The sequence below is a fragment of the Mirounga angustirostris genome, unplaced genomic scaffold (genome assembly GCF_029215605.1).
Source record: "Mirounga angustirostris isolate CCGP_5_RB_7025 unplaced genomic scaffold, mMirAng1.0.hap1 SCAF_12, whole genome shotgun sequence".
In the NCBI taxonomy this organism is placed as follows: Eukaryota; Metazoa; Chordata; class Mammalia; order Carnivora; family Phocidae; genus Mirounga; species Mirounga angustirostris.
In genome coordinates, this window is record NW_026991720.1 from 101,807,312 (window position 1) to 101,824,492 (window position 17,181).

General features: G+C 40.8%; 1 protein-coding gene across 9 annotated transcripts in view; it reads left to right on the plus strand.

The window, feature by feature from the left end:
- Positions 1 to 16,108, plus strand: part of ZPBP (zona pellucida binding protein) — a 136,078-nt gene extending 119,970 nt beyond the window's left edge. For 8 of the 9 annotated variants that reach the window (XR_010406627.1, XM_064575484.1, XM_064575485.1 and 5 more), the window contains one exon: positions 12,111 to 14,709. Coding sequence is in view for 7 of the 9 variants with exons in the window: in XM_064575484.1 (XP_064431554.1) it covers positions 12,111 to 12,205 (95 nt within the window). In the remaining 2 variants the exon portion in view is untranslated. The other variant, XR_010406629.1, reaches the window with a different exon arrangement.
- Positions 16,109 to 17,181: the final 1,073 nt, after the last annotated feature.

Consider the following 17,181-nt stretch of genomic DNA (forward strand, 5'->3'; position numbering starts at 1 on the left):
TCCCTCCCACCCCACCCCCCACTCCAGCAACCCTCAGTTTGTTTCCTGCAATTAAGAATTCCTCATATCAGTGAGGTCATATGATACATGTCTTTCTCTGATTGACTTATTTCGTTCAACATAATACCCTCCAGTTCCATCCACGTCGTTGCAAATGGCAAGATCTCATTCCTTTTGATGGCTGCATAATATTCCATTGTATATATATACCACTTCTTCTTTATCCATTCATCTGTCAATGGACATCTTGGCTCTTTCCACAGTTTGGCTATTGTGGACATTGCTGCTATAAACATCAGGGTGCATGTACCCCTTCGGATCCCTACATTTGTATCTTTGGGATAAATACTCAGTAGTGTAATTGCTGGATCCATATGGTAGCTCTATTTTCAACTTTTTGAGGAACCTCCATACAGTTTTCCAGAGTGGCTGCACCAGCTTGCATTCCCACCAACAGTGTAGGAGGGTTCCCCTTTCTCCGCATCCCCGCCAACATCTGTCGTTTCCTGACTTGTTCATTTTAGCCATTCTGACTGGTGTGAGGTGGTATTTTCTTTTTTTTTTTTTTTTTACTATTTGGTAGAATTCATCTGTGAAGACATGTAGACTTGGCCTCTTATTTGTTGGAAGGTTTTGGTTCTCTTACGTTTTGTTGTATTTTTTAAAAATTTTTAATAGTGGTTAAAAAGCACATAACATAAAATCATCTACCTTGACCATTTTTAAGGATACAGCTCAGTAGCCCTAACTTTACATTGTTGTGCAGCAGATATCTAAAACTTTCCATAACCTCTTGTTTGTTTTTTTTTCTTTTTATTATTATGTTTTCCATAACCTCTTGAACAACAACTTCCATTTCTTCCTCCTCCAGCTCCTAGAAACCACAGCTCTTTATTTCTCTGAGTTGGATTTGTTTAGATACTTCTTGTAAGCAGAATCATGTACTATTTATCTTTTTATAACTGGCCTCAGTTCACTTAGCATAATATTCTCAAGTTCCGTCCATATCACAGTACGTTGCAGGACTTATTTTTTTAAGGCTGAACGATATGCTGCTATGTATATATACCACATTTTCTTGATCCGTTTACCCACTGAGGGACCCTTGGGCTCTTTTCACCTCTTGGCTGTGGTAAGTAACACTGCAGTGAACAAAGGTTTAGAGATGTCCCTTCAGGATCCTGCTTTCAGTTCTCTTATCTCTATATCTGGAAGTGGAACTGCTTGATCATATGGTACATGCATTTTTAATGTTTTGAGGAACCTCCATATTTTTCCTATAGCAGTTGCACCGTCATGCATTCCCACCAACCATGCACAAGGGCTCCAGTTTCTTCACATCGTCACCAACACTTGTTTTCTTTCTTTTTTTTTTTTGATAGTGTCATCCTAATGGGTGTGACGTGATACCATACTCTAGTTTTGATTTTACTTCCCTAATAATTAATAACGTTGAGCACCTTCTCATATGTGTTTGGTCCTATGTGCTCTCTTCTGATTGCTCTGTATACTTGGCTGCTTTTTTTTTTTTTTTTTGCTTGTTTTTGAATATCTTCATTTTCTTGAGAGTTCGTCCACTGATTCTTCTTTGGTCCTTTGGTGTTCGGTCATATTCTTCAATCACCAGTCTCTGGCCCCAGGTATCTGGGGGCCTGTCATCACCTTGTGGTTCTCAGAAATGTGCCCAGGACTTCCCCTAGCCTGAGATTTGAACGAGTTCTGAAAACACTGAGACCAACCCCTCAGGTGGCCATCGGACAGGTGGCCGATCCCATCTGCTCTGCTCTCTGGTGTGTGGGATGGAACTCAGCACTGGGCTGCCACTCCCCCGAAACCGTGGGTCTGCCCTGGAGAGGAGCCGGGACAAGATAGAGCAAAAAATGCTACAAATTTTGTACCATTTGGAACATGACTTCTTCTTGATTTTGTGTTCATTTGGTTGCTGTTGATCTTCATCTAATTTTCAGACCTCCTACAGGGTTATTTTAGGCAGTCTCTAGTTGTTTATTTAATATTTCCATGGGGGCCTGGAGCTGTCCTTTTGCTGAAGTCACTGTCAGTATATTAGAGTTTGCTATTGATTTACATTTCCCAAATTCTTAAATTCTTTGAGCGGTTTTGGTTTGTGTGTGTGTGTGTGTGTGTGTGTGTGTGTCTCAATAAAAACGACATTAGTAGGACATTTATTTTGTTCTCTTTTATTTCTATTTTTAAATTGGTTTTCTGTCCTCATTGATTTATAGGAATTATTTGTATATTCTGGATGATATTCTATTGGTTATTGCTGCATCTGTGACCCAGTTTTGTTGCTTGACTATTCCTACTTTTATCATTTTTAATTAAGTTCTTAATTTTAATACCACATGTACCGGGGCGCCTGGGTGGCTCAGTTGGTTGAGCGACTGCCTTCAGCTCAGGTCATGATCCTGGAGTCCCTGGATCGAGTTCCACATCAGGCTTCTTGCTCGGTGGGGAGTCTGCTTCTCCCTCTGACCCTCCTCCCTCTCATGCTCTCTGTCTCTCATTCTCTCTGTCTCAAATAAATAAAATCTTTAAAAAAAAAAATACCACATGTATCACATGTTTTATATTACGCTTAGTTATTTCCCTTTTTTAATCTTATTTTTTATTTTTTTTATTTATTTTTTATTCTTATTCTTATGTTAATCCCCATACATTACATCATTAGTTTTAGATGAAGTGTTCCGTGATTCATTGTTCGTGCATAACACCCAGTGCTCCATGCAGAATGTGCCCTCCTCAATACCCACCACCAGGCTAACCCATCCTCCCACCCCCCTCCCCTCTAGAACCCTCAGTTTGTTTTTCAGAGTCCATCGTCTCTCATGGTTCGTCTACCCCTCCGATTTCCCCCACTTCATTCTTCCCCTTGCGCTACCTTCTTCTTCTTCTTTTTTTTTTTTTTTCTTAACATATATTGCATTATTTGTTTCAGAGGTACACATCTGAGATTCAACAGTCTTGCACAATTCACAGCGCTCACCATAGCACATACCCTCTCCAGTGTCTATCACCCAGTCACCCCATCCCTCCCACCCCACCCCCCACTTCAGCAACACTCAGTTTGTTTCCTACAATTAAGAATTCTTCATATCAGTGAGATCATATGATACATGTCTTTCTCTGTTTGACTTATTTCACTCAACATAATACCCTCCAGTTCCATCCACGTCATTGCAAATGGCAAGATCTCATTCCTTTTGATCGCTGCATAATATTCCATTGTATATATATACCACATCTTCTTTATCCATTCATTGTCGATGGGCATCTTGGCTCTTTCTACAGTTTGGCTATTGTGGACATTGCTGCTATAAACATCAGGGTGCACGTAGCCCTTCGGATCCCTACTTTTGTATCTTTGGGGTAAATACCCAGTAGTGCAATTGCTGGATCATATGGTAGCTCTATTTTCAACTTTTTGAGGAACCTCCATACTGTTTTGCAGAGTGGCTGCACCAGCTTGCATTCCCACCAACAGTGGAGGAGGGTTCCCCTTTCTCCGCATCCCCGCCAACATCTGTCGTTTCCTGACTTGTTCATTTTAGCCATTCTGACTGGTGTGAGGTGGTTATCTCATGGAGGTTTTGATTTGGATTTCCCTGATGACTAGCGATATTGAGCACTTTTTCATGTGTCTGTTGGCCATTTGGATGTCTTCTTTGGAAAAATGTCTGTTCATGTCTTCTGCCCATTTCTTGATTGGATTCTTTGTTCTTTGGGTGTTGAGTCTGATGAGTTCTTTATAGATTTTGGATACTAGCCCTTTATCTGATATGTCATTTGCAAATATCTTCTCCCATTCTGTCGGTTGTCTTTTGGTTTTGTTGATTGTTTCCTTTGCTTTACAAAAGCTTTTTATCTTGATGAAGTCCCAATAGTTCATTTTTGCCCTTGCTTCCCTTGCCTTTGGCAATATTTCTAGGAAGAAGTTGCTACGGCTGAGGTCGAAGAGGTTGCTGCCTGTGTTCTCCTCTAGGATTTTGATGGACTCCTGTCTCACATTGAGGTCTTTCAACCATTTGGAGTCTATTTTTGTGTGTGGTGTAAGGAAATGGTCCAGTTTCATTCTTCTGCATGTGGCTATCCAATTTTCCCAACACCATTTGTTGAAGAGACTGTCTTTGTTCCATTGGACATTCTTTCCTGCTTTGTCAAAGATGAGTTGACCATAGAGTTGAGGGTCCATTTCTGGGCTCTCTATTCTGTTCCATTGATCTGTGTGTCTGTTTTTGTGCCAGTGCCATACTGTCTTGATGATGACAGCTTTGTAATAAAGCTGGAAGTCCGGAATTGTGATGCCGCCGGCTTTGCTTTTCTTTTTCAACATTCCTCTGCTATGCGGGGTCTTTTCTGGTTCCATACAAATTTTAGGATTATTTGTTCCATTTCTTTGAAAAAAGTGGATGGTATTTTGATGGGGATTGCATTGAATGTGTAGATTGCTCTAGGTAGCATTGACATCTTCACAGTATTTATTCTTCCAATCCATGAGCATGGAACGTTTTTCCATTTCTTTGTGTCTTCCTCAATTTCTTTCATGAGTATTTTATAGTTTTCTGAGTACAGATCCTTTGCCTCTTTGGTTAGATTTATGTCTAGGTATCTTATGGTTTTGGGTGCAATTGTAAATGGGATGGACTCCTTAATTTCTCTTTCTTCTGTCTTGTTGTTGGTGTATAGGAATGCCACGGACTTCTGTGCATTGATTTTATATCCTGCCACTTTACTGAATTCCTGTATGAGTTCTAGCAGTTTTGGGGTGGAGTCATTGGGGTTTTCCACATAAAGTATCATATTATCTGCAAAGAGTGAGAGTTTGACTTCTTCTTTGCCGATTTGGATGCCTTTTATTTCTTTTTGTTGTCTGATTGCTGTGGCTAGGACTTCCAATACTATGTTGAATAGCAGTGGTGATAGTGGACATCCCTGCCGTGTTCCTGACCTTAGGGGGAAAGCTCTCAGTTTTTCCCCATTGAGAATGATATTTGCTGTAGGTTTTTCATGGATGGCTTTTATGATATTGAGGTATGTACCCTCTATCCCTATACCCTGAAGAGTTTTGATCAAGAAAGGATGCTGTACTTTGTCAAAAGCTTTTTCTGCATCTATTGAGAGGATCATATGATTCTTGTTCTTTCTTTTGTTAATGTATTGTATCACATTGATTGATTTGCGGATGTTGAACCAACCTTGCAGCCCAGGGATAAATCCCACTTGGTCATGGTGAATAATCCTTTTAATGTACTGTTGGATCCTATTGGCTAGTATTTTGGTGAGAATTTTTGCATCCATGTTCATCAGGGATATTGGTCTGTAATTCTCCTTTTTGATGGGGTCTTTGTCTGGTTTTGGGACCCAGGTAATGCTGGCCTCATAAAATGAGTTTGGAAGTTTTCCTTCCATTTCTATTTTTTGGAACAGTCTCAGAAGAATAGGTATTAATTCTTCTTGAAATGTTTGGTAGAATTCCCCTGGGAAGCCATCTGGCCCTGGGCTTTTGTTTGTTGGGAGATTTTTGATGACTGCTTCAATTTCCTTAGTGGTGATAGGTCTGTTCAGGTTTTCTGTTTCTTCCTGGTTCAGTTTTGGTAGTGGATACATCTCTAGGAATGCATCCATTTCTTCCAGGTTATCTAATTTGCTGGCATAGAGTTGCTCATAATATGTTCTTACAATTGTTTATATTTCTTTGGTGTTGGTTGTGATCTCTCCTCTTTCATTCATGATTTTGTTGATTTGGGTCATTTCTCTTTTCTTTTTGATAAGTCTGGCCAGGGGTTTATCAATCTTGTGAATTCTTTCAAAGAACCAGCTCCTAGTTTCGTTGATCTGTTCTACTGTTCTTTTGGTTTCTATTTCATTGATTTCTGCTCTGATCTTTATTATTTCTCTTCTCCTGCTGGGTTTAGGCTTTATTTGCTGTTCTTTCTCCAGCTCCTTTAGGTGGAGGGTTAGGTTGTGTACTTGAGACCTTCTTGTTTCTTGAGAAAGGCTTGTATTGCTATATACTTTCCTCTTAGGACTGCCTTTGCTGCATCCCAAAGATTTCGAATAGTTGTGTTTTCATTTTCATTGGTTTCCATGTATTTTTTTAATTCTTCTTTAATTTCCAGGTTGACCCATTCACTCTTCAGTAGAATGCTCTTTAGCCTCCATGTATTTGAGTTCTTTCCGACTTTCCTCTTGTGATTGAGTTCTAGTTTCAAAGCATTGTGGTCTGAAAATAGGCAGGGAATGATCCCAGTCTTTTGGTACCGGTTGAGACCTGATTTATGACCTAGGATGTGATCTATTCTGGAGAATGGTCCATGGGCACTAGAGAAGAATGTGTATTCCGTTGCTTTGGGATGGAATGTTCTGAATATGTCTGTGAAGTCCATTTGGTCCAGTGTGTCATTTAAAGTCTTTATTTCCTTGTTGATCTTTTGCTTAGATAATCTGTCCATTTCAGTGAGGGGGGTGTTAAGTCCCCCACTATTATTGTATTGTTGTCGATGTGTTTCTTCGCTTTTGTTATTAATTGCCTTATATAATTGGCTGCTCCCATGTTAGGGGCATAGATATTTACAATTGTTAGATCTTCTTGTTGGATGGATCCTTTAAGTAGGATATAATGTCCTTCCTCATCTCTTATTACAGTCTTTGGTTTAAAATCTAATTTGTCTGGGGCACCCGGGTGGCTCAGTTGGTTAAGCGACTGCCTTCGGCTCAGGTCATGATCCTGGAGTCCCGGGATCGAGTCCCGCATCGGGCTCCCTGCTCGGCAGGGAGTCTGCTTCGTCCTCTGACCCTATCCCCTCTCATGTGTTCTTTCTCTCTCATTCTCTCTCTCTCAAATAAATAAATAAAATCTTTAAAAAAAAATAAAAAAAAAATAAAATCTAATTTGTCTGATATAAGGAGTGCCACCCCAGCTTTCTTTTGGTGTACATTAGCATGGTAAATTGTTTTCCACCCCCTCACTTTCAATCTGGGGGTGTCTTTGTTTCTAAAATGAGTCTCTTGCAGACAGCATATCGATGGGTCTTGTTTTTTAATCCAGTCTGATAGCCTATGTCTTTTGATTGGGGCATTTAGCCCATTTACATTCAGGGTAACTATTGAAAGATAGGAATTTAGTGCCATTGTATTGCCTTTAAGGTGACTGTTACCGTATATTGTCTGTGTTCCTTTCTGGTCTACGTTGCTTTTAGGGTCTCTCTTTGCTTAGAGGACCCCTTTCAAGATTTCCTGTAGGTCTGGTTTTGTGTTTGCAAATTTCTTTAGTTTTTGTTTGTCCTGGAAGCTTTTTATCTCTCCTTCAATTTTCAATGACAGCCTAGCTGGATAGAGTATTCTTGGCTGCGTATTTTTCTCATTTAGTGCTCTGAATATATCCTGCCAGTCCTTTCTGGCCTGCCAGGTCTCTGTGGATAGGTCTGTTGCCAATCTAATGTTTCTACCCTTGTAGGTTACATATCTCTTCTCCCAAGCTGCTTTCAGGATTTTCTCTTTGTCTCTGAGACTCGTAAATTTTACTATTAGATGTTGGGGTGTTGACCTATTTTTATTGATTTTGAGAGGGGTTCTCTGTGCTTCCTGGATTTTGATGGCTGTTTCCTTCCCCAAATTAGGGAAGTTCTCTGCTATAATTTGCTCCATTATACCTTCTGCCCCTCTCTCTCTTTCTTCTTCTTCTGGGATCCCAGTTATTCTAATGTTGTTTTGTCTTATGGTATCGCCTATCCCTCGAATTCTGCCCTCGTGATCCAGTAGTTGTTTATCTCTCTTTTTCTCAGCTTCTTTATTTTCCATCATTTGGTCTTCTATATTAATGATTCTCTCTTCTGCCTCATTTATCCTAGCAGTTAGTGCCCCCATTTTTGATTGCACCTCATTAATAGCCTTTTTGATTTCTACTTGGTTAGATTTTAGTTCTTTTACTTCTCCAGAAAGGGTTTCTCTAATAACTTCCATATTTTTTTCAAGCCCAGCTAGTATCTTTAAAGTGATGATTCTGAACTCTAGATCTGACATCGTACTAATGTCCGTATTGAGTAGGTCCCTGGCAGTCGGTACTACCTCTTGTTCTTTTTGTTGAGGTGATTTTTTCCATCTTGTCATTTTGTGCAGAGGAGAATAGATTAATGAGAGAACAAATGCTAGCAGAGTAACAACGTCCCCAGAAAATATACTCTAAACAAATCAGAAAAGACCTGAAGCAGTGGAAAAAGAAATGGAAAGAGAGAAAAAAGAAAAAGAAGAAAAAGAAAAAGATAAAGATTAAAACAAAAACAAACAAAACAAAACAACAACAACAAAAAAACCCAGAATGTGATCAAATATGATCAGGCTAGTATATAGATCAGTGCCACACACTAGATTTGGGGTGTATTTTGGTCTTTTAGAAGAAAGTGCCTCCCAAAATTTTAAAGAAAGAAAAACTTATGTATGTATAAAAATAAGGGTTGATTTGATGAAGGGTTGGAATATGACAGTAAAGATGGAAATTATAAAAAAATTTATAAAAGGAATTTATAAGAAGTTTGAAAAAAAGAGGATTAAAAAAAGAAAAAAGAAAAAAAAAGGGAGATAATGTGATCAGGCAGGGGAATAGAAAACACCATATACTAGAGATTTAGGGTATATTTTAATCTGTTAGAAGAAACTATCTCAAAATTTTAAAGAGAGAACAACTTATATATATATGCCAAAAATACGGGTAACTACTATGAAGGGATAGAATATGACTCTAATGATTATTTATTTATTTATTTGAGAGAGAGAGAATGAGAGACAGAGAGCATGAGAGGGAAGAGGGTCAGAGGGAGAAGCAGACTCCCTGCCGAGCAGGGAGCCCGATGCGGGACTCGATCCCAGGACCCCGGGATCATGACCTGAGCCGAAGGCAGTCACTTAACCGACTGAGCCACCCAGGCGCCCCTAGAATATGACTCTAAAAATGAAAAATAAAAATTTTTTTTTAAAAAAGGGATTGATAAGATGTTGGTTGAAAAAGGGAAAAAGGAAAATTAAAAAAAAAAAAAGACAGTTAAAAAAAATTAAATTTGAAAGACTAAAGAATCATGGGGAAAAGCCATGAATTCTATGTGTAGTATTCCCCTAGCGCTGGAGTTCTGCCGTTCTCATTGATCGGTAAACTTGGTCTTGGCTGGCTGTTCTCGCTGATCTTCTGGGGAGGGGCATGTTGCCGTGGTTTCCAAATGTCTTTGCCGGAGGCGGAATTGCCCCGCCCTTGCCCCCTCCCGGCTAAGTCATCTGCTCGGGTTTGCTCTCCGGGGCTTTTGTTTCCTGCGAGCTTTCCGTACAGCTTTGGAGGCGGAGAGTGAAAATGGCGGCCTCCCAATCTCCGCCCCGGAGTAGCCGAGAACTCGGGGCCCCGCTCCACAGTGAGCCCCCAGAGAAAAGCCATCAGTCACTCCCGTCTCCCTGGTCTCCGGCCGCACTCCGTGCTCGCCCGGCCTGTGACTGCGCGTTTCCATCTCTGGCACCCGACCCCGGGTGGAGTCTCCAAACCCAGCAGATCCCTGCGGTGCGCTCCCGCACCTCTCCTCCCGGGGGAAGAAGGTGAGTCTCCCTGGATCTGCCGCTTGTTGGGTCCCTGCTGGGAGGAACAGTGGCCCGACTGTGCCGCGGATCCCGGTTTATGGCCACCCGGAGCTGAGAGCCCGCGCCTGGGCTCCGCCTCTGCAGCCGGCTTCCCTGCTCCGTTACCTGGGAGCTCTGCCGCACTCAGGCACCCCCGGTCTTTCTGTGACCCCAAGGGTCCTGAGACCCCACTGTCCCGGAGGGTTCCACCCCCCGCTTAGCCACCAGAGTGACGTCCCTCGGCGGAGCAGACTTTTAAAAGTTCCGACTTTGTGCTCCGTGGTTTTATCACTTGCCAGAAGCGGCCGACGGAGGCCCCTCTCCCGCCTCTATCCTCCAGAATATCGCCTCGGATTCCCTTCTCCGGACGTCCTACCTTCCAGAAAGTGGTCGCTTTTCTGATCAGAGAGTTGTTGCTCTTCTTTTCGTCAATCTCCTGTTGAGTTTGTAGGTGTTCAGAATGGTTTGATCCCTATCCAGCTGAATTCCTGAGAGGAGACGAAACCCAGGTCTCCTACTCCTCCGCCATCTTGCTCCACCCCCCCAGTTATTTCCCTTTTTAAGGAAGTATTCCCTATCCTAAATTCATGAAGATATTTTCCTCTGCCTGCTTCTCATTTCTTTGTATGTCAATACTGATCAGTCATCAATGCTTCCTGCTCCTCTTACCAAGATTTAATCAGGTTGCTCTCAAAACTGCAGCTGGGAAATATTCGGCTCAGTGAGACTAAAACCTAGAAGATAATTTTGCTAATCTTCTACTTTAAATTTAAATAACATTTGAGAATTTTTCCTCAATTCCACATAAAAGAGAACATGGCATTTTAGGATATGTCATAGGAGAGAGTGCTATAGATAAGGACTCTGAGGTATTGCACATACTGTGTTATAAAGATTTATTAATTCTAAGGACATTTATTAGAAGATCATATTTATTTAAACTTGGGTTTAGATGCCAGTGTCAGCTCTGCTGGTGATACTCAGTGTAAAGTATGTGTGTAAGGACCGCCTGCAGATTTATGTTCCTCTTCTCCCTGTGTATTGACGTAACACTGATACCTTTTCTCAGCATTTCCATATTTGTGCTTTAAGAAGTATTAATATGTGTTTTGAAAGAAAGTACCATGATCACACACCTTTGAAAAATGTCACATCATGACAATCTTACCCTATACATCACCACTTTAAATACTCTTGTTACTGCAGCAAAAAATCTACTTAACTTTGTTTAACCAGTATTTTTTATCTGAAACAGTATTCCCCAAACAAAATATCTATTAAAACCAGAATGAAAAATAACTTCTCTAATATTTTTGAAAGGGTGATATGAAATTGAATAATGTACTATGGCCCAGATCCAAACAATGGCACGTATTATTGATCACGGTGCCAGAAAAAGAATCTTCTCTGATGGCCTATAATAACCATGCCTTAGATGTGCAACAAACATCTCTGTGAATCCTTGGCTGACTACATTTGCAGTAGGAAAAGGAGGACCAGGATAATCAGAGACCCCAGCCCAGTTAGAGAGCTTGGCGTCACATGGCCTTCTTGCGTGGGGGGAGGCGGTCCCACAGACGACAGAGCATTTATGGAAGGCTTGCGGTATTCTGGATGCGTTTTCATCTAAGTCATCTGATTTCACTCCTCGCCTAATAGTACAGACTTGGTTGTTACTGTACCTGTTTTACAAATGAGGAAGCTAGAACTAAGAATTGACCACTTACCCCGAATCCCAAAGTCAATCAATGACTGAGAATGTATTTGCCCTTGGAATCTTTCTGCCCTTCTTTACTTTCTGTCAGGCAGAGATCACTGTGATAACATATTCATTATATACAGTTATCCACATGTTAGGGATGATCAAACTGAGTTAAGTTAGTAATTTTTCCGAAGTTAAACGTTCAGCAAGTGACAGAAATAGGACGTGAGGTCAGGAGATTATTAGAAATAAAGTGGAAGCTCTTCCCATATTTAGGGCTATCTGTGCATCAAAGGTGTGTGGTTCTTAGTGTGGGCCCTCTTTCGCTCTATGGCTTCTGATGCAGCCTATCAGGTGACCCAGCTAGCTTTCTCAACTCAACGTTCTGTGATCAGTAAAACCATGTGGGGTCACAGTCTTGGTCTAAGCCAGTGTCAGAGTGAAAAGTTACAACTTGTCACTTATATGAGGTATTTAGAAACAGACAGTAGAAGGGTTGCTGCTAGGCGTTAGGGGAGGGGGAAATGGAGAGGTGTTTAATGAATATAGACTTGCAGCTTTTCCCCAGATGAGAAAGTTCCGGAAGTTAGTTGTACAACAACGTGAATATACTTCACAGTGTTGAACTGTACACTTAAGAATGGTTAAGATGGTACATTTTATGTGTATTTTGCCACGATTAAAAACAAATTATAAAAAGGAAAAAGAGTCTTTTTGAAAATGTATCCTCCATGTAAAATTAACTGATGTGGCCGTTGAGGAAACTGTTGCCTATTAACTTATTCTTTCTTCACAGTGATCTGCAGCCCTGGGTCTTATAACCCCCGTGATGGAAACCATTGCCTTCAATGCAATAGCAGCCTGGCGTTTGGAGCAAAAGCATGCGTATAGGCCATGAGTTTGAGAGCTCTAGTGGTTTGTTAAACACAAAAGTATATTTTTGAAATATTAATACATAATAAATCACTATTATGCCAAAATTAAATATATTAGATTTTACAAAATACGGTGTCATCATTTTAATTGAAACATTGCGTGTCCAAATGCTTTACGAATGGAGCACCCACTGATCTTTATACACTAATGCCAGAACTACGTATGACTTCAGAATATTCCTTAGATCACTGTTTTTTAAAAAGGGTTTCAAATATACTCTGTTGGTGTTAGCCCAGAAGATTTTTCAGGATTATATTAAAACAGCCCATTCTCTTTTCAGTATGTTGACTAATCTCAGGCCACCATATTCTTCCGTAATCATTTTAATTCTAGCTTGTTTCCTTCCTTTGATTCTATGAGGTTTTATTTCTTCTAGTGTGACCTTTCATAGTTGAAGGTCACTTTTTAAGAAGCCTGTGCATCTTATGGTTGCAACTTTTAGCCACTTCAGTGTAAGGCCAGGTCCCAGCAACTCGATGGGTTTGTAATGTAGTTCAGGGTGGCAGTCTTCCCCTTTTTGGTTTGGAGGCCTTTAAATTACCTTTCTGACATTTTAGAGTGGACTAACCATTGTATGTGCCTCAATTAACCTTTCAACTTTCACAGTGTGGACAGAGAGAAATTAGGCAGTTTCTTGCCCTGATGACACCTCCAGGGAAAAGTACCAAACGATCACCGTATCTTTCATTGCTTTCCTTTATCATTAAAGTGTTACATCACAGATACTTCTGCTGCCAGCGCCGCACCCCCTCTCACACTGGGGTGCTGTGTTTGAATACGAAAAATTACCCAAAACCTCAGGGCTTAAGTACCCGAAAAATGCACGAGCAACTTACAGAAGTAGTAGTTTCTCAATTGTTTTATTGTTTCATTTGCATTTGTAACACTTTATATTCTCTTGGACATTCCCTGGTTTTTTCCCTTCATGTTTCCTTTCTTAAGATATAAACATTTGTAAATGGCAAATATACACAGGTGGGATCTAGGCACAACTGTGCATTGACAGGGAAAAAGTTTACTTGTATCTAGGATCTATTTGACTTTTTAAAATTGACCAGTAGTAAATTAGTCTCTCGTTTGGTCATGCTGTGGACAAATATTACCCTGGGATTCTCACATAAGTACAAAGGGAAGTGAAACGATGTTTCTTTGTTAGCCTTGGTGATCTTTTTTAAAAAATTCCTTGTGACTCATAATCTTGACGTAATTGTTTTCATGTGTTTTTAGAGGTTTTTTTCTTTAAAAATCTTTCTTTGCTGTAGTAAGTCACATGTTTGCCATTATACTGTTTGGGTGGGCTATGGTTCTTACAGTACATGTCTTTTGTAACTAGTAAAAGACCTCCTAAGTCTCCATCTCTAAAAGCAGTGCAGCCTGTAAAGCTTTCTGGATTTCTTAATTGTGTAATAAGATGAACTGAAATACGTCTTCTTTAGTACTGCCTGAGTTTGGATTAACTTTTTTCCTGGTATTTAAAAATGCTGAGGAACTTAACTTACGAAACATTTTCCTGGGGATGCACAGTATCAGCTCAATAGCTAGTCAGCCTGGGGAAGCAGAGCAGAGTTACAGTGGTGATGCAATACTGGAGACCGGAATCCAGTCCAGGAGAGAAGGTGGTCTGGGATAAGAGTAGACAGACAATAGGGGAGTCGTGGGAGTGAGGCATGGAAGTGTCCTATGAGTGTAAATACCTACTTCAGTAATTAAGGTAACTGCTTCCTCTGTTAACATATAATGTAGACTGTTGGAAATTGTTTTAAGTGATGACAGTGTGTAGGGTAAAAATTACAAACTAATCCCTGAGAGAGATTATTGTCATAATGCAGTTTCAAGTGTTTGTTATTTTTGAATAATATCTTACATTTATATAATGCCTTAATTTTAACAAAGCATTTTTTAACATTAAAACAATGTGATGTTTACATCAACCTGCAAAGCTAGGGCAAATATGATTCCCATTTTATATTTTATTAATCAGATTTTTTTCTTACTGTAAGTGTGTAAATGTGTATTCATTTGGCAATATGTAAAAAGAGCCTCAACAGGGTTGATCCAGGAATGTCACTTACAGGAAACTATCTTAAGAAAGTAAATCAGAAATCAGGTGGAATGTCATGCCCAATGGTATTGACATCCACATTCTGTATAACAATGAAAATGGAATTAACATCGATGACCTACAAGAGTGAAGTGGTTGAATAAATTGTGCTATTTCCATAGGATAGAATGTTCTGTACTATTCCTTAGAGTTTTGAATCAAATGAACAGTTGTTTTATGTAACAGGATCATGTGGGAGGTTTTTTTGGTATCCTCTGTTTCTCAAACTTCCTACAAAGAAACAAATTACTTTCAAAATCTTGGAAGCAATAAACATACTTGGAAAAATTAAAATAGTCACAATTGGCAGAGGACATTATTGCTCACCTCTCCAGTATGAGTTTGCTTCTGCCCTTCTTCCCAGCAGAGCACCAAGTTTGTTTACTCCAGAGACAGTCCTTCTGGCAACTGCTATGTTGAAACCGTGGACCAACTTGAGGACACCGAGTGGAGACGTCCAAAGAATCAGTGCCTCGATGATGGTGTTGAACCACTGCCCGGCTTGTATGTGAGCCCCGGCCTGCTCTGGACTTGCCCATTTGTGTGAGATGAGAACACGCCTTGTGTCACAGCAAGCTAGGTTTTCTGTTAACCTGGAGCTACAAGGATCCTAACCGATAGAGTATTCATTACAGTAGCAGGGAGTACCGCTTACAATTTCAGAACCCAGATGTCAGCAATGCTAACATTTCCCGTTTTGGGGTGAGCGTTTTATGCATGTTACAGATACAGTATTTCCCTTAATATTACGGTGTTTTTTCCACGGTATTTTTTTTTCCACTTCATTAACATCATTTTAATTACTATAATATTTGGTACACTTTAGCAAAATTAATATGGCTAAGTATTTCTACTTTGTGGATGTGTCTATTGCTTTCCAAAGCCTCATTGTTAACATACAGCATGACAGCTAACATTGTCTTTGTTAATACTCTGGTATTTTGAAGTCTTCTCTATGCTAAATAGCCAGAAGTAGAATGCCAGATTTGGGTATTTCTAATCCTCTGGACCATTTGCCAGTCTCCTTCCTAAAGAAAGGTACCAATTTATACTCCCACCAGTAATATATCCAAGTACACATTCACTGCACCCTCTCTGACAGCATTTCTTAAATCGCTATTTTGATACATGGAACAGTTTCCCGTATATTAATTATGTTGCGCATGGGTGAGGGCTTTCCTCATGGAGCAGTCCTGCTATTGCTGGTAATCGCTTATTTACCAACTCCACACTATGTGAGAGGTTTTCTCTGAAATCCTCCATGTAGATTTTCATATTTAATATTCCCAACTCTGTGGCTTATTACTACTATTCTCATTTTCTGTATGAGAAAAATGAGTCACAGTAATTCTGTAACTCTCCCAGCTTACCCAGCCGGAAAGTGTGCAGATGTGGGCCAGTTTTCACTGGGTTCTGCTGCAAGTCACAGAGAGTCCCGACTCGGGGGTTTCTCTTCTCTCTCAAGTCCAGCAAGGTCGGCTTAGCGCTGCCGCAGTGAGGGCACTTTGCTGTCGTCCCCTCGGGCCGCTCGCCCTTGCTGCGCCCCCCCTTAGTGCAGCTTTTGCCCTCACGGTTGCTGGTGGCTGATGTGCCTCTAGGCCTTGAGTTTTCCTTCCGTTCAGAAACAAAAGATGAAAATGAAAGCCCGATACAAGACTTCTAAATTACACTGAATGGAATAATGTCACAAGGGCCCCAATAGGGGGCTGATGTATTCAGGTTTTGTTCTCATGAATAGAAAAAAGGAATAAAAGACATGGACTTGGGTGCTAGTGGGTCAATGTCTTTTTCTCATACCGATCATCCCTTTAACTGGGCTGCGTCAATACGCACCCTTCACATCATCGGTTCTACATGTGGTATGCTCATTCCCTCCCCCAGGTAGTACAGCCTCAAGCTCTCATCCAGTTACTGCATCCAGGTTGAAATTTACACTCATGGGTGATGGATAGAAGCTTACGCGAGGTCCAGGGCCCTGGGGTCTAGACAGTTCGTTTGCCTCCAGCCTTCCAACCTTCGCAATATAAAATGGGTGAGGAGGAAGGGACTAATTAAAAATATCCATTCAGAAAAGAGAGGAAAGAGAAACATCCCAGTCACCTATTCAGGTGGACAAGATACACTGAGATCCTCCCACCATCAAACTGGTTTAAATTCTTTGATTTGATTTTGGTCCTAACCTGTGGTTATCCTTCTTATCCATTCCATTCCACTTTCTGATTTCAGTTCCCTCTCTACTAGAAGTCAGGGACCCAGGACACTCAGGCTGACGTCAGATTTCAGTATCCAAGGGGCCACTGTGTTGAGTTCTTTTAGGTTTGTGTCATCATGGTCAGGTGTGGTGACAAGATGCAGGGGTGCCTCAAGGGCTCGGCTTGTCCCCACTCTGCTCTGCCTGCATCTCGCCCTGGGGTGGCTGGCTCTGCTAGCCACCAGTGACCTCAGGCATGCCGCCCACTGCTCGGTGTTCACAGGAGGCGCTTGCCCAGACGTCTCGCTTTCCACAGATCTGTCTTCTTGCAGATGTAGAGACAAGATGGATTCAGTTGTTGGTGTAGTTCATAGCTTTCAGTGGCAGAATATCATTTAAATTAACACTTATTATACCCAAGGTCAAGTGCCTGTAGAAGACAAGGCTTTGGCCTCTAAGCAGCAGGTGAAATAATACATTTAATGAAGACAATAAAGTGTAAGGACCAGGTGAAAGAAAATGGTGAGTTGAGGGCTTCGGAGAACCAGTCATGAAAGTAGCTCTTTTTTCCTGTGGCCACACAGATTTCTGGTAAGTTCTAATCAGATGGTGGGCTGATTTACCAAGCAACTTGAATTC